The 17,037-nt window shown below is 40.3% G+C and overlaps 1 protein-coding gene across 1 annotated transcript in view; it reads left to right on the top strand.

Moving 5' to 3' along the window:
• The window catches only part of L3MBTL4 (L3MBTL histone methyl-lysine binding protein 4), a 258,313-nt gene that overhangs the window by 110,500 nt on the left and 130,776 nt on the right, over positions 1 to 17,037 (top strand). Inside the window, exon 12 of the mRNA XM_070421567.1 lies at positions 5,149 to 5,263. Within this exon, the coding sequence (XP_070277668.1) occupies positions 5,149 to 5,263 (115 nt within the window). The remainder of the gene's footprint in view (positions 1 to 5,148; positions 5,264 to 17,037) is intronic.

The following is a 17,037-nucleotide window of genomic DNA, read 5'->3' as shown; positions in this document are numbered from 1 at the left end:
AAGCTTGATTTTAGCCTTTTTAGGGCTCGTCTACAGTAGCTCTTACAATGGCATGGTTCTTATTCCAAAAATATGAACTTTTTGGTGTCACAAATTATCAGGGGATTCTTGAGATCTTTACACTATGGTCTCTCTATTCTCCCAGGAATATGTGACCTCTAGTCTCAGCTCTGCATTAACTGCTCTCTGCCTGGCTTCACCATGTCTTTCCTTGCACATGTGTAGTCCAGCCTTTGACCAGGGTCTTATGAATAACTTCCATAGATTTCTAGATAGTAGCTCTAGCTTCTCTATACATTTTCCTCCAATTTCCAGGTGCTTCATCAGCTCTGAGCTTCAATCTTTGTCTCTTCAGCACAACCTAAGTGCTTTGTTTATGTTTCTCCTCCCTGTGCAGTTATCAGGAAATTGTCTCCACGCTGATATTCTGGACTCATCTCTGTGTACTTAGGGATTGCATTTGTGCTGCCTATTGTCCAGTGTCTAAAAACAATCACTTCATATATTTTGTCTAGTTTTATAGCTATTGCTATGAAACAGCACTCTGTCATGTCCAGAAGCCTAAATCTGGAAGAAATAGTCTTTGAAAGTTATTTCTAAGATCACTGGTTCTCAAACTTTAGCATATATCATATTCATCTGGAGGACTTGTTAACATACAGATTGTTAGGTCCCACTTTTAGAATTTCTGGTTCAATAGGATTGAGTTGGGACCCAAAAATTTGCATTTCTAACACGTGCCCAGATGACACTGATGCTGCTGGTCTGGGAACCACACTTTGAGAACCACTTGCTTAGAAAGAGGGATCTTGAGAAAAATATTGGGACTCATTTGGGACTTAATACACACAACTTTTTTCTTTTTTTTTTTGGTCTTGTGCCCTGCATAATAAATAGTTGGTTTAGTATAATGATAGGAATCTCTTTCTTTTTATTCAAAGTGTGATTTTTAAAAATTTTTCCATTTTTTTCCCATTGAAAAAGATATCTTCTCCATTTAGTTGATAGTCAAAGAGAGAATATATGAAAATAGAGATAAAATAATGCAATATTGTCATTCTTATTTTTTGTTTGCACAAATGAATTTTTAATCTAATATGAATTTTCTAGAACAGCGGTTCTCAACCTGTGGGTCGCGACCTCTTTGGGGGTCGAATGACCCTTTCACAGGGGTCGCCTAAGACCATCGGAAAACACATATATAATTACATATTGTTTTTGTGATTAATCACTATGCTTTAATTATGTTCAATTTGTAACAATGAAATTGGGGATCACCACAACATGAGGAACTGTATTAAAGGGTCGCAGCATTAGGTTGAGAACCACTGTTCTAGAACATAGAATTTAATGTTTCAAAAATAAGTATTGAGAGAACCAAGATGGCGGCATAGGTAACCGCCTATACTTGCTGCCTCCCACAACCACATAAAAATTACAACTAAAATACAAAACAACTATCACCCAGAACCACGGGAAAGCTGGCTGAGTGGAAGTACTGCATCTAGAGTGGTAAAGAAGAAAGCGCATTGAAACTGGTTGGAGGTGCAGAGGCACAGAATGGGCTGGCCCGGCACCCTGGTGTGCCGCTTTTTTAATCGGAAGGGAGATCACCTCGGTGGAGGCCGCCTGGAGGAGCAAGGAGTCCCCGCCCCACACTAGATGCCCAGCCCAGGGTCCCAGAGCTGAGGAAAGAAGTCCCTATGGGCCCAGCCGTAAGGACTATAGACTGTAAAAACCAGTGCTGATTGGGGCTGAGTGACACACAGGCTGCTAGAGACCCAGCTGCTCCTATTAAAAAGCCTGCACCACAAACTGAATTTACAAGCTCCCACTTCCTCTGAGCTCCAGTGCTGGGCAAGGCTCTGTGGGACCCAGACACATACAGTGAGAAACTGGACTATTTGGTATCAGGGCAGGAACTCGGAGGTGGCTTTCTTCCAGACAAAGGTGCTTGCAGTGGTCATTGTTCCTGTGCTGGGACCTCCTAGGTTCAGGGCTGACTGGCAGCCATTTCTGTTTGCTCCACCCTACCCAATTTACAACCCCACCCACGCTGTGCACAGAGGCTTTTGCATAGAATGGTCTGTTCTTTCTCAGGAGAAAACTCTGTTAAACAAACTGAAGCTAGGTCAGGGAGCTGCAAACCTATCAATAAAAGGCCCCAAAAAACCAGCGCCAGCACCAGCCCGCCTTGCTTCACAGGTGGGCCTCATCTGGGCACTTCCAAACCCCATACAAAGAGGAGGAATCTGCAGATCTCTCTGGAGCTCCTGCTGGGTGGGCCCAGGCAGTGGCTGACTTTGCATCTCCCTGGAGACCCAAGAGCCAGTGTACCAGTGGCCAGTGTGAGACCATACCAGATTACAACTCTTCACACCCATAAGCAACACATTCAAGGGGAAGATTCAATGAGCACCAAAGCCCCACTGAAACAAGTCCTGCTTCATAGGGGTGTCTCCTGCATAGAAGCTCTCCCACTATAGTTGCAGCTGGTCCCCACAGCCAATGGGCCTGGAGGTCAGTTCCTCTCAGTGACACCAACAGCAATCAAGGCTTATCTACAACAACACTGTGCATACAGCCCACAAAGGGGTGCACCAAGAGTGTCCACCTCATGTGATTGGGGAGGCTGAGCCACTGGGCCTTATAGGACAGTGGTTCTCAACCTTCTGGCCCTTTAAATACAGTTCCTCATGTTGTGACCCAACCATAAAATTATTTTCATTGCTACTTCATAACTGTAATGTTGCTACTGTTATGAATCGTAATGTAAATATCTGATATGCAGGATGGTCTTAGGCGACCCCTGTGAAAGGATCGTTTGACTGCCAAAGGGGTCATGATCCACAGGTTGATAACTGCTGTTATAGGACACCTACTACACAAGGCCACTCTATCAACTCAAGGAGACTTAGCAGCTACCCAATGGATAGAAACAAACACAGGGAAGCAGCCAAAATGCGGAGACAAAGAAACATGTCACAAGTGAAAGAAATGGAAGAAAGAAAATTACTGGATATAGAGTTCAAAACCACAGTTATAAGGTTACTCAAGAATCTTCTAGAAAACTCTGAGGAACTTAGTGAGACTTTCAAGGATCTTAGTGAGAATGGCAAAAAAATGGAAAAGGACCAGTTAGATATTAAGCATACACTGACTGAAATAAATAATAATATACAGGGATTAGAGGATCCCAAAAATCAAATCAATTTGAAATGTGAGGAAGCAAAAAACAACCAATCAGAAGAAAAAAGAATCCAAAAATATGAAGATAGTGTAAAGAGCCTCTGGGAACACTTCAAGCGTACCAACATCGGAATTATGGGGGTACCAGAAGAAGAGAGAAAGCAAGATACTGAAAACCTATTGGAAGAAATAATGACAGAAAACTTCCCCTATCTGGTGAAATAAATAGGTTTACAAGTCCAAGAAGCACAGATAACCCCAAACAAGAGGAATCCAAAGAGGACCACACCAAGAAACATCATAATTAAAATGCCAAGAGCAAAAGACAAAGGGAGAATCTTAAAAGCAGCAAAAGAAGTTAGTTACCTACAGGGGAGTGCCCATATGACTGTCAGCTGATTTCTCAACAGAAACTATGCAGGCCAGAAGGGAGTGGCAAGAAACATTCAAAGTGATGAATAGCAAGAACCTATAACCAAGAATACTCTACCCAGCAAAGCTATCATGTAGAATTGAAGATCAGATAAAGAGCTTCACAGACAAGAAAAAGCTAAAGGAGTTCATCACCACCAAACCAGTATTATATGAAATGCTGAAGGGTATTCTTTAAGAAGAGGAAGAAGAAAAGGGTAAAGATAAAAAATATGAACAATAAAGTGACAACAAATACATATCTATCAAAAAGTGAATCTGAAAATCAAATGAATAAAATATCAGATGAACAGAATAAACTGCTGAATATAATAGAATCAGGGCCATGGAAATGGAACAGACTGATGATTATCAGAGGGAAGCGGGTGTGGGGGGTGCAAGAAGAGATTAGACAAAGATCTTATATGCATGTATGCATTACCTGTGGACACAGACAATAGGGTGGTGAGGGCCTGGGGTGGGGTGAGAACCGGGTGGAGGGGAGCTATGGGAGAAACAAAGAGGAACATCTGTAATAATCTCAACAATAAAGTTTGGTTTTTTTTTTAAGTGAAAAGAGCCCTAGCCGGTTTGGCTCAGTGGATGGAGTGTCGGCCTGCGGACTGAAGGGTCCCAGGTTTGATTCCAGTCACAGGCATGTACCTTGGTTGCGGGCACATCCCCAGTAGGGAGTGTGCAGGAGGCAGCTGATCGATGTTTCTAACTCTCTATCACCCTCCCTTTCTCTCTGTAAAAAAATCAATAAGATATATTTTAAAAAATAAAAATAAAAGTGAAAAGAAAATACGTTTTGATTTTTTGTTTCACAAATTGGACTTTATTTTAATCTTATTCTTAGACTTGTATGTATGTGTCATGGGTGTGTGTGTGTGTGTGTGTGTGTATGTGTGTGTGTGTATGTGTGCATGTGTATGCATCATGTGTATTTTATAGGTAAGATGCATACATGGATAACCAAAAAAATTGGTGGACCTGGACCCAATTTCTTCCTCGCGTTTTCTGAAAGCTTACACATTGTTTTATAATAGCTATTAGATAGCTACCAATCCTTCTACCTCAGTAGCACATTTTATCAGCTCTCTTTGCCTCCATTGTTCCATTTTTTTAGGATTTTGAAATGCATTGCTTCCTTTTATTCTAATCTATTCACCTCCCGTCTGCATATGGCTTGTTACTGATGTCAGGTGGTGACTCTTATTGATGATGTTAACATGGTTCTTTCAGTGGCTACCAGCACAGATAATATGCTTACAATATTTCTTAGTTGGTAAAATGGATCTTATTTCTTCAAGTTCTAATCATTCCTGATAGATTTTTTGTTTACCAATTTCTTTAAATTCTTGGGGGGTGGGGAGGCTCAATAGCCTTTGGTTGCTAGAGCAGAAGGCTATTTTATAGTACATTTTAAATACAGTTTCAGCTCTAATGTGTATTTAATAAAATTTCGTTCTCAATTGGTTATCTTTTTTCCAGTATTTTGATATTGGGGATAGTGAAATTAATTACTAAATACTAATTATTCAACAGGTCCATTTTGATGGCTGGGACCACAAATACGACTATTGGATGGATATAGACAGCCCTGACATTCACCCAATTGGATGGTGTGACATAACAGGGCATCCACTAGAAGTGCCATATCGTGAGTATTTTGTCTTTGTTATTGCTTTTAAAATACTTAGTCTGAATTCCTACCTTACTGCTGTTTTTTTCCATGTCATTATAAATACTTGAAAGCTAAATATAGATAGGTGAATTGATTAATCATCACTAGAGATACACTGAAAGCCATTTACTGGCAATTAAGCTTCATGCTTCATATAAATGAAAAGTTATAATCATTAAGAAATTCTTTTGATGGTATTATCTAAAAAATCTTCAGCCCAGCCGGCTTGGCTCAGTGGTTGAGTATCGACCTATAAACCAGGAGGTCATTGTTCAATTCCCTGTCAGGGTACATTCCCAGGTTGCAGGCTCAATCCCCAGTATGGGATGTGCAGGAGGCAGCCAATCAATGATTCTCTCATCATTGATGTTTCTATCTCTCTCTCTCTCTTTTCCTCTCTGAATAAAAAAAATATATATATGTATTGGATAAATAAATAAATAAAAGTATCTTCATTTTTTATATTTTAGTTTGGAAAACAGAGCCAGGCTTAAATCCATCTAATTTTGACCATTGCTTTTAACTGAAGTATGTTTTGTTTTTTAAAAATTCCATCTTAATTTCATTTATAGAATAGATTTTAAAATGTTTTAGAAAAAACAAATATTTTAAATTTCTGCAATTAAAAATAGTTGTAAAAATTTTATACAACCTCTCTTTTATTGCTATGTTTACTATTTCTGTCTTTCAGGCTACTTAAAGTTACGGAGGAAATTAACCACTCTAAATTCTAATGAACCTTAAACCAAAATATCTTAATCTTTTTTCTGAATGATTCTTCTAATCAGAATAGGCTGCCGTGACTAACAACTAGTTTTAGGCCCATGTGCCAGCAGCTGCATTGCTGTGTGTTTTGTTTGCTCACTGCTTCTGTTGCTCTCCTTTTGGCTTCTTGGGATGAAGCTAGCAAGTTTTTCTGTTAATGAGGATATCTTACATTGAGCCAACCCAATGATGCTTGAACCTTAATTCCAAAAAGACTACATTTTTTAAAGAATTCCTTAACTTCTTGTAGAAATGAGAAGAGTCCATGAAAATATGGCAAGCATTTTTACATTTGCTAGGTTCTTCCAAAGCCACAAAGCCAATACGGTACAGGTCCTTATGTAAGTTGCAGTGCTTTGTCAAGCACAGGGTCTGTACACAGAGTGTAACGCAGGGAGTCATGCTCAGTACCATGCTGGGAGAAGAGTATAAGCATTTGTGCTTTGTGGTTTCTTTTTTCCCTGCTTTGTATTTTCCCAGATTTCATACCCCAGCATGCTGGGGAAATGGTCTCACTTTATGTTATCCCCCTCCCCCATACCCACATGCACACCTCAGTCTCTCATCCCAGTAACTTTCTTAAGTAGGAATGATTTCAACAGAGGTAGAGATGGATCAGCATTTCAGGTATAGGGGCAGCTCTCTTTACTCATTGCTTGTTCCTTTGCCAAGTTGCTTAATGGACTTCTTGACCTGAATGTCTCATAAGTATCCTGAAGCCTATGGATGCTTATCTCAAACGTGAATATCATCCCAAACCAAAAACTTGTTTTTCTGTTTTTGTTCCTACTTGCTTCCAAATCTCCTACTTCTTATTCAAAGTCATTCTGGTCTCTGCCCCATCCTTACCCCTTCATCACCCCACACATACAACCAGTCATTACTTCTTGCTGATACTCTTTTTTAATTTCTCTAGAATCCATCTTTGACCTGCACTCCTCCCTTCCAACACCATTGCACTATTTGCACCCTTATCATAGTTAGAAATGAGTGTATGGATGAGTTGCACAGATCATCCTGAATAGCCTAGAATGGATCTAAAAATTCAAGTTCTGGAGGCAACATAGCCTAGTCATTAAAAGTGTGAAGTGTGGAGTCTGAATGCTTGGGTTTGAATGTTAGTTTTACTGCTTGCTGAGCGTGTGCCTCACCTATAAAATGAAGGTGATATTAGTATGTCTATTTCATATCCTATGTAATAAAAGTCTAATATGCTAAGTGTCCAGTCCTCCTTTCAACCAATCAAAGAATAATATGCTAATGACATGCTAAGGCCACTCAATCAATGGCTATGACGTGCACTGACCACCAGGGGGCAGATGCTCCAACTGGTAGGTTAGCTTGCTGCTGGGGTTTGGCTGATCGGGACTGAACAAGATGGGCTGGACATGCCCTGGAGTTCTCCTGTGGTCCCTCCCCGGCTGGCCAACCTCCCACATCCCTCCCCATCCCTGATCCTGCACCGGTGGGGTCCCTTGGCCTAGCCTGCGCCCTCTCACACTGAAGGACCCCCCCCCCTCCAGTGCACAAATTTTGTGCACCGGGCCTCTAGTATTTATAATAATGAAATAGGGTAAATATATGCATAACATCTTAAAGACTACCTGACCCATAGTGTGCTCAATTAATGCTAGCTGCTTTCAGCAAATTGCATAACATTTTATAGATTTTCATTTTTATATACAACTGTAAAATATTAAGGATTACAACATTCAAAAGTGTGCTAAAATTAGTATCTGAGTGGAGTTTCCAAAATATTTTACTTCAGTTTTTTTCTGAAGTTTCATGTGTTAGCAATACTACAAGATTTCTGTTTTGAGTACTCACACTCAGGGGATTGGAATCCCTATAATTTGGGGGGAAGATAACTTGTAATTGGCTGTCTTCAGTTGGTCATGTACTTGCTTTTTTGTTATAAATTTGTTTAGATTAATCATTATTAATATGGCTTATTATAGGTTATTCAGTTAACCCTATGGTTTATAACTATTCATATGTTCATCAGTAGTCTTATTAATGTTTAAATACCTAGACTTCAAGACATAATATGGTTCAATATATACCATTTGTGCAAAAATACACAAAACCACACACATAAATAGAGTTCTGCTCCAAAATTTATTTGTTACTGAAAAATTTTCCCACTGGAAAGTAGAAAAAAATGGTTAGTCTAGGTACTACAACAAAACCAAGTTTGAAAGTCTAGCATTGACTGTTGTAACAAGTTCCTGTTTTTGTCATTTCTTATAATAGACTGTGCAAAACCGAAATCATACCTCATTTTCTCCATAATTATAATATTCAATAATTTATAATATTCAGTCACTAAGGCCTAATATAGAAGTTCTCAAAACAGTAACTGGTGATCATGAAAGCCTTTTGAGCATGAAAATTTGAATGTTCTCATTCATCTGGGAAGAGCATCAGTTTGTATGGCCAGGTGATGACAATTACCCCCTAGCTGCCATTCTCAGCCACAGATGCTCACCTGCAGTTGCCCTGTATTCCTCTGCCAGAAGAAACTTTCCTTTTCTTGTACCATGAAGGCATAATTTGTTTCTCTAATGTATAGCCCTTCATGGTGGACTTTTTCTACACTTAGAATCTGAATTAAATACTTAAGATGTAGCACTATTAAGTTGTTAAGATCTTTCTGTCATGCTTTACATTACATGAGTGTCTTTACAAATATATAAAAACTAGAAGCCCATTGCACGAAGATTCGCACAATAGGCTTCCTTCCCCTGGCTGCTGGCACTGGTTTTCCTCCAGCACCCTGGACCCAGGCCTTTGGTCCGGCCGCAGCAAGGCTTGGATTCAGTCTTCAGTCTCAAGTCTCAAGTCTTCAGTCTTCAGTCTTCAGTCTTCAGACTTCAGTCTTCACTCCTCACCTGAGTATGCAAATTAACCACCATCTTTGTTGGGTAAATTAGCATAGTTGATCTGGTTGGCTGGTGGGCATAGCGGAGTGACACCAATTTGCATGTTTCTCTTTTATTAGTGTAGATGCCCCAGCTGGTTTGGCTCTGTGGATAGAGCTTCTGCCTGTGGACTAAAGGTTCCCAGGATAGATTCCAGTCAAGGGCACATGCCTGGGTTGCAAGCTCAATCCCCAGTAGGGGGCATGTAGGAAGCAGCCGATCAGATTCTCTCTCATCATTGATGTTTCTATCTCTCTATCCTTCTCCCTTCCTCTCTGAAATCAATAAAAATCTATTTTTAAAAAGATATACAAACATCAAAAGCAAAAAAGCCATGCTTAACTTGGTCATCTACTTGATTTTGGGGGGCAATCTTTTTAGTCATATCATTGGGAAACTGTAATCCCAGTCACATTTGATGTTAAATTTCTTTAAATAGAGCTCATTTCTTTTCCTTTATTGTTAGTTATACTCCCACAGATTACCTACTCCATTGGGCAGTGGATGGCCAGTAGCTCTTGCTTTGGAAATTAACCAAGCTTGGATATGATCGACTTTGGAGTTAGAAAAACTTGGATTTAAATTCTGTTCTGCGCTGACTGACTCCATGCCTTTGTGCAAGTTACTTTACCTCTGGGACTTGCAGGCTTGTGACATTAAGTGCCTTAATGGCTGCTTTTGGTTATTAGAGACACAGTGGCCCCTCAGTAAATAGCAGGGCTGGGTGAAGAGTGCAGGAACGTTTGCTTCCCATGCCACCGTTTCTCTTCATTGATCCAGAAAATTGGGAGTTGACTTTATTTTCTAGAACTTACACAACCAGTATGGCCTTTTCCTAGGTACTTGTTATAATCACACTATCCATGAAGGGTTGCTGATCTCTGAGCAAATATTGAATAACATTTAGGACAGTTCAAAACATTTAGAATTATTGACTTAAGCTTAGGATAAGTAGATCCTATAAGCCCCATTAAACTAAGAACTATGCTGTTCTTTTATTAAAAAATCCTGAATATATCACTGCAAATTTGTACCCAATTCCATATGTGGGGTTTTTCCTCACACCAAGCAATTCTCTGACACCAATAGGATGTCCTACAATTCAGTCCATTCTGACACTGTCTACCTGAAGATAGCATCAAACTCCATAGGTGAAGGGCTTAGTCCCACAAGACTGTCCCCACTTCAGATGTCAGTCAAAAGTTCAAGTTGTTAGCTCTGCTTGTAAAAAACTGACTATACATCATAGGTTTCCATGACCCCCACCTTGAGTTCAATTAAGGTGCTTGAGCAGCACATAGAATTCAGGAAACTAGTTATGAAGTAATATACAGGGTGATGTTCTGTCCTCATGTCCCAGCATGGTAGCACATGGATACATTCCGATGTACTAACCCAGAAGTGTTCCAACCCTGTCCTCCTGAGTTTTTATGGATCCTTTATTACATAGGTATGATTGATTAAATTATTGTCCACTGGAGATTGAACTGTGTCCAGCCCCTCTCCCCTCCCCAGTGCTCTAGGGTGGGACTGAAGTTTCCAACCCGGTAATTACATGGTTGGCTCCACTGGCAACCCGCCCTCATCCTTAAGAGCTTTCCAAAAATCATCATCTCATTAACATACAAAAGACACTTATTATTCTCAACACAGGAAATTCAAGAATTTTAGGAGTTCTGAGCCAGGATGGGTATAAATATTTTTTTATTATAGATAACAATATCACAATTATAAATATACTACCAGCAAAATAAAATTATTCTCACTGAATTGTTTAGTAGCTTTCTAGTTGTCAAATCAAATGGATTTGACCAGTTCTAATAGCCTTCTCTGTTAAGCACAATTTACCATTTCTTTGTCCCTGTTTTAGGCAGTGCACTTTCGTTGGGTCTCCTTTTGCCTTGCTTCTTAGACCATACAGAAGGCTGCTCTGCCTCTGGGTATGATGTATTTTCCCATCCTTCTAGCCTTGGGCCAACAAGGTGAAATCATTTGCAGTCAAGAGTCACATGGTCTCCAAATCTTTGTCTGATGTCCTTGAGGAGATGAGTTTTCTCTTTTTAAAAAATATATATATATATTTTATTGATTTTTTACAGAGAGGAAGGGAGAGGGATAGAGAGTTAGAAACATCAATGAGAGAGAAACATCGATCAGCTGCCTCCTGCACACCCCCTACTGGGGATGTGCCCGCAACCAAGGTACATGCCCTTGACTGGAATTGAACCTGGGACCCTCCAGTCCTCAGGCTGACGCTATATCCACTGAGCCAAACCAGTTAGGGCGAGTTTTCTCTTTATCCTTATCATCCTACACTATTTTGTCCTCTCCTTGTTTTGTTATTTATTTATTTATTTATTTATTGGCCATTCTTGTGCCCAGAACCCTCCAAAGGCTTCTTGGCTCACACAGAGTTTGTTCCACAGCTGTTCCTCTCACTCACAGGCCCTCTGCAATTTGACCCGTGGGAGCTCCTAACAGAGTTTTGTATTCTTGTCCTTGCTCACTCAGGGCTCTTCCCAGCATAACAGCATGCATCCATGTCTGCTCCTGTTGTGCCCTTGACTTGGAACCTGTGCCCCCTGTGCTCCCAAGGCTTGTTCTGAGGGTCCCTCCCAGAGATGCCTTCTCTGTTGAGCTGTTTACAAGACAACAGCCTTGCCATTCTTTTCTTTTTTTAATATATTTTATTGATTTTTTTACAGAGAGGAAGGGAGAGGGATAGAGAGTTAGAAACATCGATGAGAGAGAAACATTGATCAGCTGCCTCCTGCATACCCCCTACTGGGGATGTGCCCGCAACCAAGGTACATGCCCTTGACCGGAATCAAACCTGGGGCCCTTGTGTCAGCAGGCCGACTCTCTATCCACTGAGCCAAACCAGTCAGGGCAGCCTTGCCATTCTTTAGCTCTGTTAGCTGCCTTTGTGTTTCTTAATGACAGTTCTCATAGGCTGACATGAGATGATAAGCTTATTTGTTTCTGTTCTCATCCTTCTCCCTTACTAGAATACTTCTCATGGTGACGGACACCTCATGTTGCTAGTGACCCACCACTTCCTGCCATGGGTTGTGTGGCTCAGCCTGTGCTCTCCACACAGCATAGGCTCTCAGTGTATATTTGTCCAATTTGCTTGTTATTTTCCTAACCTCCTGCATTTTATAAATGTAATCTGTCTACATTATTTCCCCCTACCTACTCCTTCAGCCCTTGTTTTACAAACACTTTTAGAAGTGATATTTAAAAAGAATAAAATATCTGACTGCATGGAAATGTTTTGTTAATGTTTTCAGGTAGGGATAGAATAATGAAATAAAGTTATGATAGGTCCCGATACCTCTAATAAGGGAAATATAGCTGGAGACAAAAAAGAAAACCAAACCAAACCAGGAAACAGTTTTTGAATTAAGTGTAGACTTGGATGAGCCACTTGGTAACTGAATTTTCTCATAGGTATGTATAAAGTGTTTTTTTTTTCTGAAATGACAAAGAACAAACATAAAATGACAAGAGCTGATGGGAGTGTGGAGTGACATAGTGGGCTGGCTGAGCCCTCCAGGGAGAGCCCCACTGAAGGTGACCAGTTGTCAGAGGAGGCTTGCCTCACTGTTTGTGCCATTAATACCAACCACCACAAACTTGAGAGGAGCAGACTGCTCTCTCAGCTGAGGTATAAAAATAAGTAGATGTAGGAGAGAGGGTTTGATTCATATTCTCGAAAAGTGTGAACCAACCTAGAAAAAGTGCTTTATTTTTGGGAGACACCAAAGATGTGGGTGTCAAACATAAAAGTGACACAATTCTCTGAGCTCATCAGGTCCCTGGAGACTCAGAGTTTGCCCAGCTTGTTGGGACAAAGGTGGTCCAGGGCCATGGTTAGAATGCATTTCTGGTTTGCCTGAACCCTACTGTGTGTTAATACTTTTATAATCATGTGGGGCTTCCCTCTCTGTCACCCCTTCTTTAGACAGGAAAATGGGTGACCCAGCTGGTGTGAGGTTCCAGCCTTGGAGAAGCCTGTGGTAGTGCCAAGTCGGGGCTTCCAGAAAGGGTAGCACCTCTATCTTCTCTGTTCAGAATGGAGGACTCTCTCTCTCACCCTGAATAGTGGGGGACTCTCTCTCTCACCCTGTAGAGTGGGGGATTCTCTCTCACCCTGTAGAGTGGGGGACTCTCTCTTATCCTGTAGAATGGGGGACTCTCTCTCTCACCCTGTAGAGTGGGGGACTCTCTCTCATCCTGTAGAGTGGGGGACTCTCTCTCATCCTGTAGAATGGGGGACTCTCTCACCCTGTAGAATGGGGGAGTCTCTCACCCTGTAGAGTGGGGGACTCTCTCTCATCCTGTAGAGTGGGGGACTCTCTCACCCTGTAGAGTGGGGGACTCTCTCACCCTGTAGAATGGGGGACTCTCTCTCACACTGTAGAGTGGGGGACTCTCTCTCACACTGTAGAGTGGGGGACTCTCTCTCACCCTGTAGAATGGAGGACTTTTTCTCACTCTGTAGAATTCATCTCAAATAGTTTCTTCTGAGGAAGGCCTTCCTGGGCCACATTATCTAAAAACAGCCACCACTATTATATTACATTTCACAACTTCCTTTTCTCACAATATGTAAGTATTACTTTAATCATCTATCTCCCAGCTTTTTATCAGTAGTGCTTATGAGACTGTAGGCTTCATGAGTGGAGGGTCAATGAGTATTGCATCTGTCATCATTTCTCTAGTGTTTGGCTTCCAATAATATTTTTTATATCCATTTCTCTCTCTAAGGATTGGTTAATCACTTATGTCAAAACATGCATCTCTAGTGGCCGAATTGGGCTCTCACCTACAACCTTTATGAAGTGAATTATTTAGTTGTAGCTATGGAATTAGTCTAGTCAGGACTAGTGGTAAAGACATGGACCAAACACTTCTCATTACTAACAAAGGAACATTTCATTAATAAAAAGTTGGCTGGCAGAAAAAGGAAATTTTCTAGTGGCTTGCATGTCTAAATAACCTGGTCATTGTTCTCTCTCTAGTTTATTTGTGATTTGTATTTAGAACTAATTATGATGCTTGATTACAAAGTAGATTAAATGAAGCATTATTATGAAATTAAAGTATATATTAGTAAAATAGTAATACAAAGTATAATATGCATAGCCTTTATAAATAAAGACCTTAACAACAGGCTAATTTATTTAACTGTTAAACAAGCAAAATAGAACATAACTGATAAAAAGATATAGTGAATTTTTATCTCATTTGTTTCATTACACAGCAGATGCACAACAGAATGACTTGTAAATGCACCATATGGCCTAATACATTGTTTATCCTGTTAAGTGAGATGAAATTCATTAATCTACATTAAGAAATGAATAATGAATAAAACCCTCTTTGATGAGCATTTGGGGTCCTGTTGAATTAGAGAAGTTTTATTTCATCAGAGATGGAAATTCACTTAGATTATAAAGTAAGAGTTAATGCAATTATAGCTAGATGCGGAATGAAACTATGATGGATAGATGTCATTCAGAGGAAAAAAATGGAGATTGTTAACTTAAGTAACAACACATTTTCAATTTTACTCTGTTTTAAAGACGATTTTATAAGGAATCTTAGTACTTGTTCTTCCAAAATACAGCAAGCAAGTAATCAGCAGTGTTTTAAGAGTCCCTAAGTAGTCATTGACTTAATAGACAATTACAGTGCATTGTGTTTTTTAAAAAAGTTAGCTATTTTAGAAGTCCCTAATTACAGATTTGCATGCTAGAGATATCAAGGAAAAATAATACATTTCAAAATGTACTTACAGTCTAAATGATATTATGTTTTAAATGGTCCTTGTTGAAGTCTTATCCTGTGTGCTCTGCCTTCTGGAAGTGTGAAGGCAGAACTCATTTACTTGGTTCTAAAACTTAATCTTTGAAATCCTAGTGGCAGCTCAGAACGATTTACAGGTTATTTTTCCATCATAGCTAGATGACTTTGCTCGCTGCTGTTCGGTGGAGATGGAATGTAACAAGGTGGGTGGGTATTAGTCCTCCCATTACCGACATTGGTAGGTTGTATCTTAACAAGGTACAGCTCTGTGCAAAGTTACAGACATTTAGAACAAATACACACTAACTTCTCAAAGTCATGGACTGACTCAGTAGTTTTACAGTAAGCTGAAAGAGATTATTATCCTGTCCCAGTCCATGAGTCACATCTGGCCAGATTGTGGACAGCAGCATTCATGCTTTGCCATTTATTTCAAACCAAAAAGTAAAAATTAGAATTTCTTTCTGAGCAAAGCAATGAGTTTCACTTCAACACATAAGATAATGATGGCAGAATAATCTGCACAAGTCTTTGGGCTAACAACAATCTGCACCTGTGCATCCAGCACCGGTGAGTATAGATCTTTCTCATGATCTGCTCACAGGTCGACATATTTAAGAGCTCCTCACCCTAGCAGCTGCAGATGCAAAGCCAGAGCTACATGGACCAGCCAAAAGCCTCCCCCTGCTATATTTGAACGTCTTCTGCCCCATCTCACCCGCCCTGGAGCATTCTTTAGACTACTTCTAATTTTACTTGTATCGTTCCTTCAGAAATGTTATCTATATGTAATGTTATTTCTATGATCATCAAATAGTTAAAATCCATTATGGTGAGAGGCACGGTGCTGATAGCATATCATACTGGCATTACATCCCAGTAATGCATACCTTCTGCATTACTGACCTTCCCTTTCAAGACATCCTTCCCCTTTAATAACCATAAATTCTTCATAATGCTCCTTTTCTGGACTGTTTTCCTGACTATTAAAATCGTTTATGCCCTAACTGGTTTGGCTCAGTGGATAGAGCGTCGGCCTGCGGACTGAAGGGTCCCAGGTTCGATTCCGGTCAAGGGCATGTACCTTGGCTGCGGGCACATCCCCAGTAGGGGGTGTGCAGGAGGCAGCTGGTCGATGTTTCTCACTCATCGATGTTTCTGACTCTCTATCCCTCTTCCTTCCTCTGTGTAAAAAATCAATAAAATATATTTTTTTAAAAATCGTTTATGACCTAAGGAATTGTAAAACAGAGTAAAGAAATAGTTTTCACCCAGCTGGTGTGGCTCAATGATTGAGCATTAACCTATGAACCAGGAGGTCAGTGTTAGATTCCCCATCAGGGCACATGCCAGGTTGCAGGCTCAATCCAACTAGGGGGCGTGCAGGAGGCAGCTGATCAGTGATTCTCTATCATTGATATTTCTCACTCTCTTTCCCTCTCCCTTCCTCTCTGAAATCAAAAGTACATTTAAAAAAAATACAGTTTTTACAAGTTTTCATTCTTTTTTTTAGTTAAATTTATTTGGATGACATCGGTTAATAAAATTATATAGGTTTCAAGTGTACAGTTCTATAATACATCATCTGTATGTTGCATTGTATATTTACCACTGAAAGTCAGTTCTTCTTCTGTAACCATATATTTTGCCTTCTTTTATTTAATTTATCTTTATTGTTACAGATGTTTCCCTCATTGACTCCCTCTACTGCACCCCCATCCCCCAGGCCTTCACTGCACTATTTTCTGTGTCCATGGGTTATGCATATATGCATACAAGGTCTTTGGTCAATCTTTTCCTGCCCCCTCTCCTCCCTTCCCTCTGAGATTTACCAGTCTTTCCCATGCTTCTATGTCTCTGTATCTATTTTGTTCATTAGTTTATTTTGTTCAGTAGATTCCACATATGAGTGAGATCTTGTGATACTTGTCTTTCTCTGACTAGCTTATTATTTTGTCTTCTTTATCTTTATAAACCTTCCCCAATCACCTTTTTCCATTGGTGGCCACCAAACTAATGGCTGTGTCTATGAGGTTTTTCTTGTTTGCTTGTCTTGTTTGTTCATTAATGCTTTCAGTTTTATATACCACACTAGAGGCCCGGTGCACGAAATTCGTGCACTGGGGGGTGGGGTTCCCTCAGCCCAGCCTGTCCCTCTCACAGTCTGGGAGCCCTCAGTGGATGTCCTACTGATGGCCACAGTCTGGCAGCAGAGGCTCGGAGCAGGCATCGTGTGTGTGTGTGTGTGTG

The sequence above is a fragment of the Myotis yumanensis genome, unplaced genomic scaffold, assembly GCF_028538775.1.
Source record: "Myotis yumanensis isolate MYYU_CA2020_CCGP unplaced genomic scaffold, mMyoYum1.0.hap1 SCAF_7, whole genome shotgun sequence".
In the NCBI taxonomy this organism is placed as follows: Eukaryota; Metazoa; Chordata; class Mammalia; order Chiroptera; family Vespertilionidae; genus Myotis; species Myotis yumanensis.
This window is presented reverse-complemented; position numbering and strand designations above follow the sequence as displayed.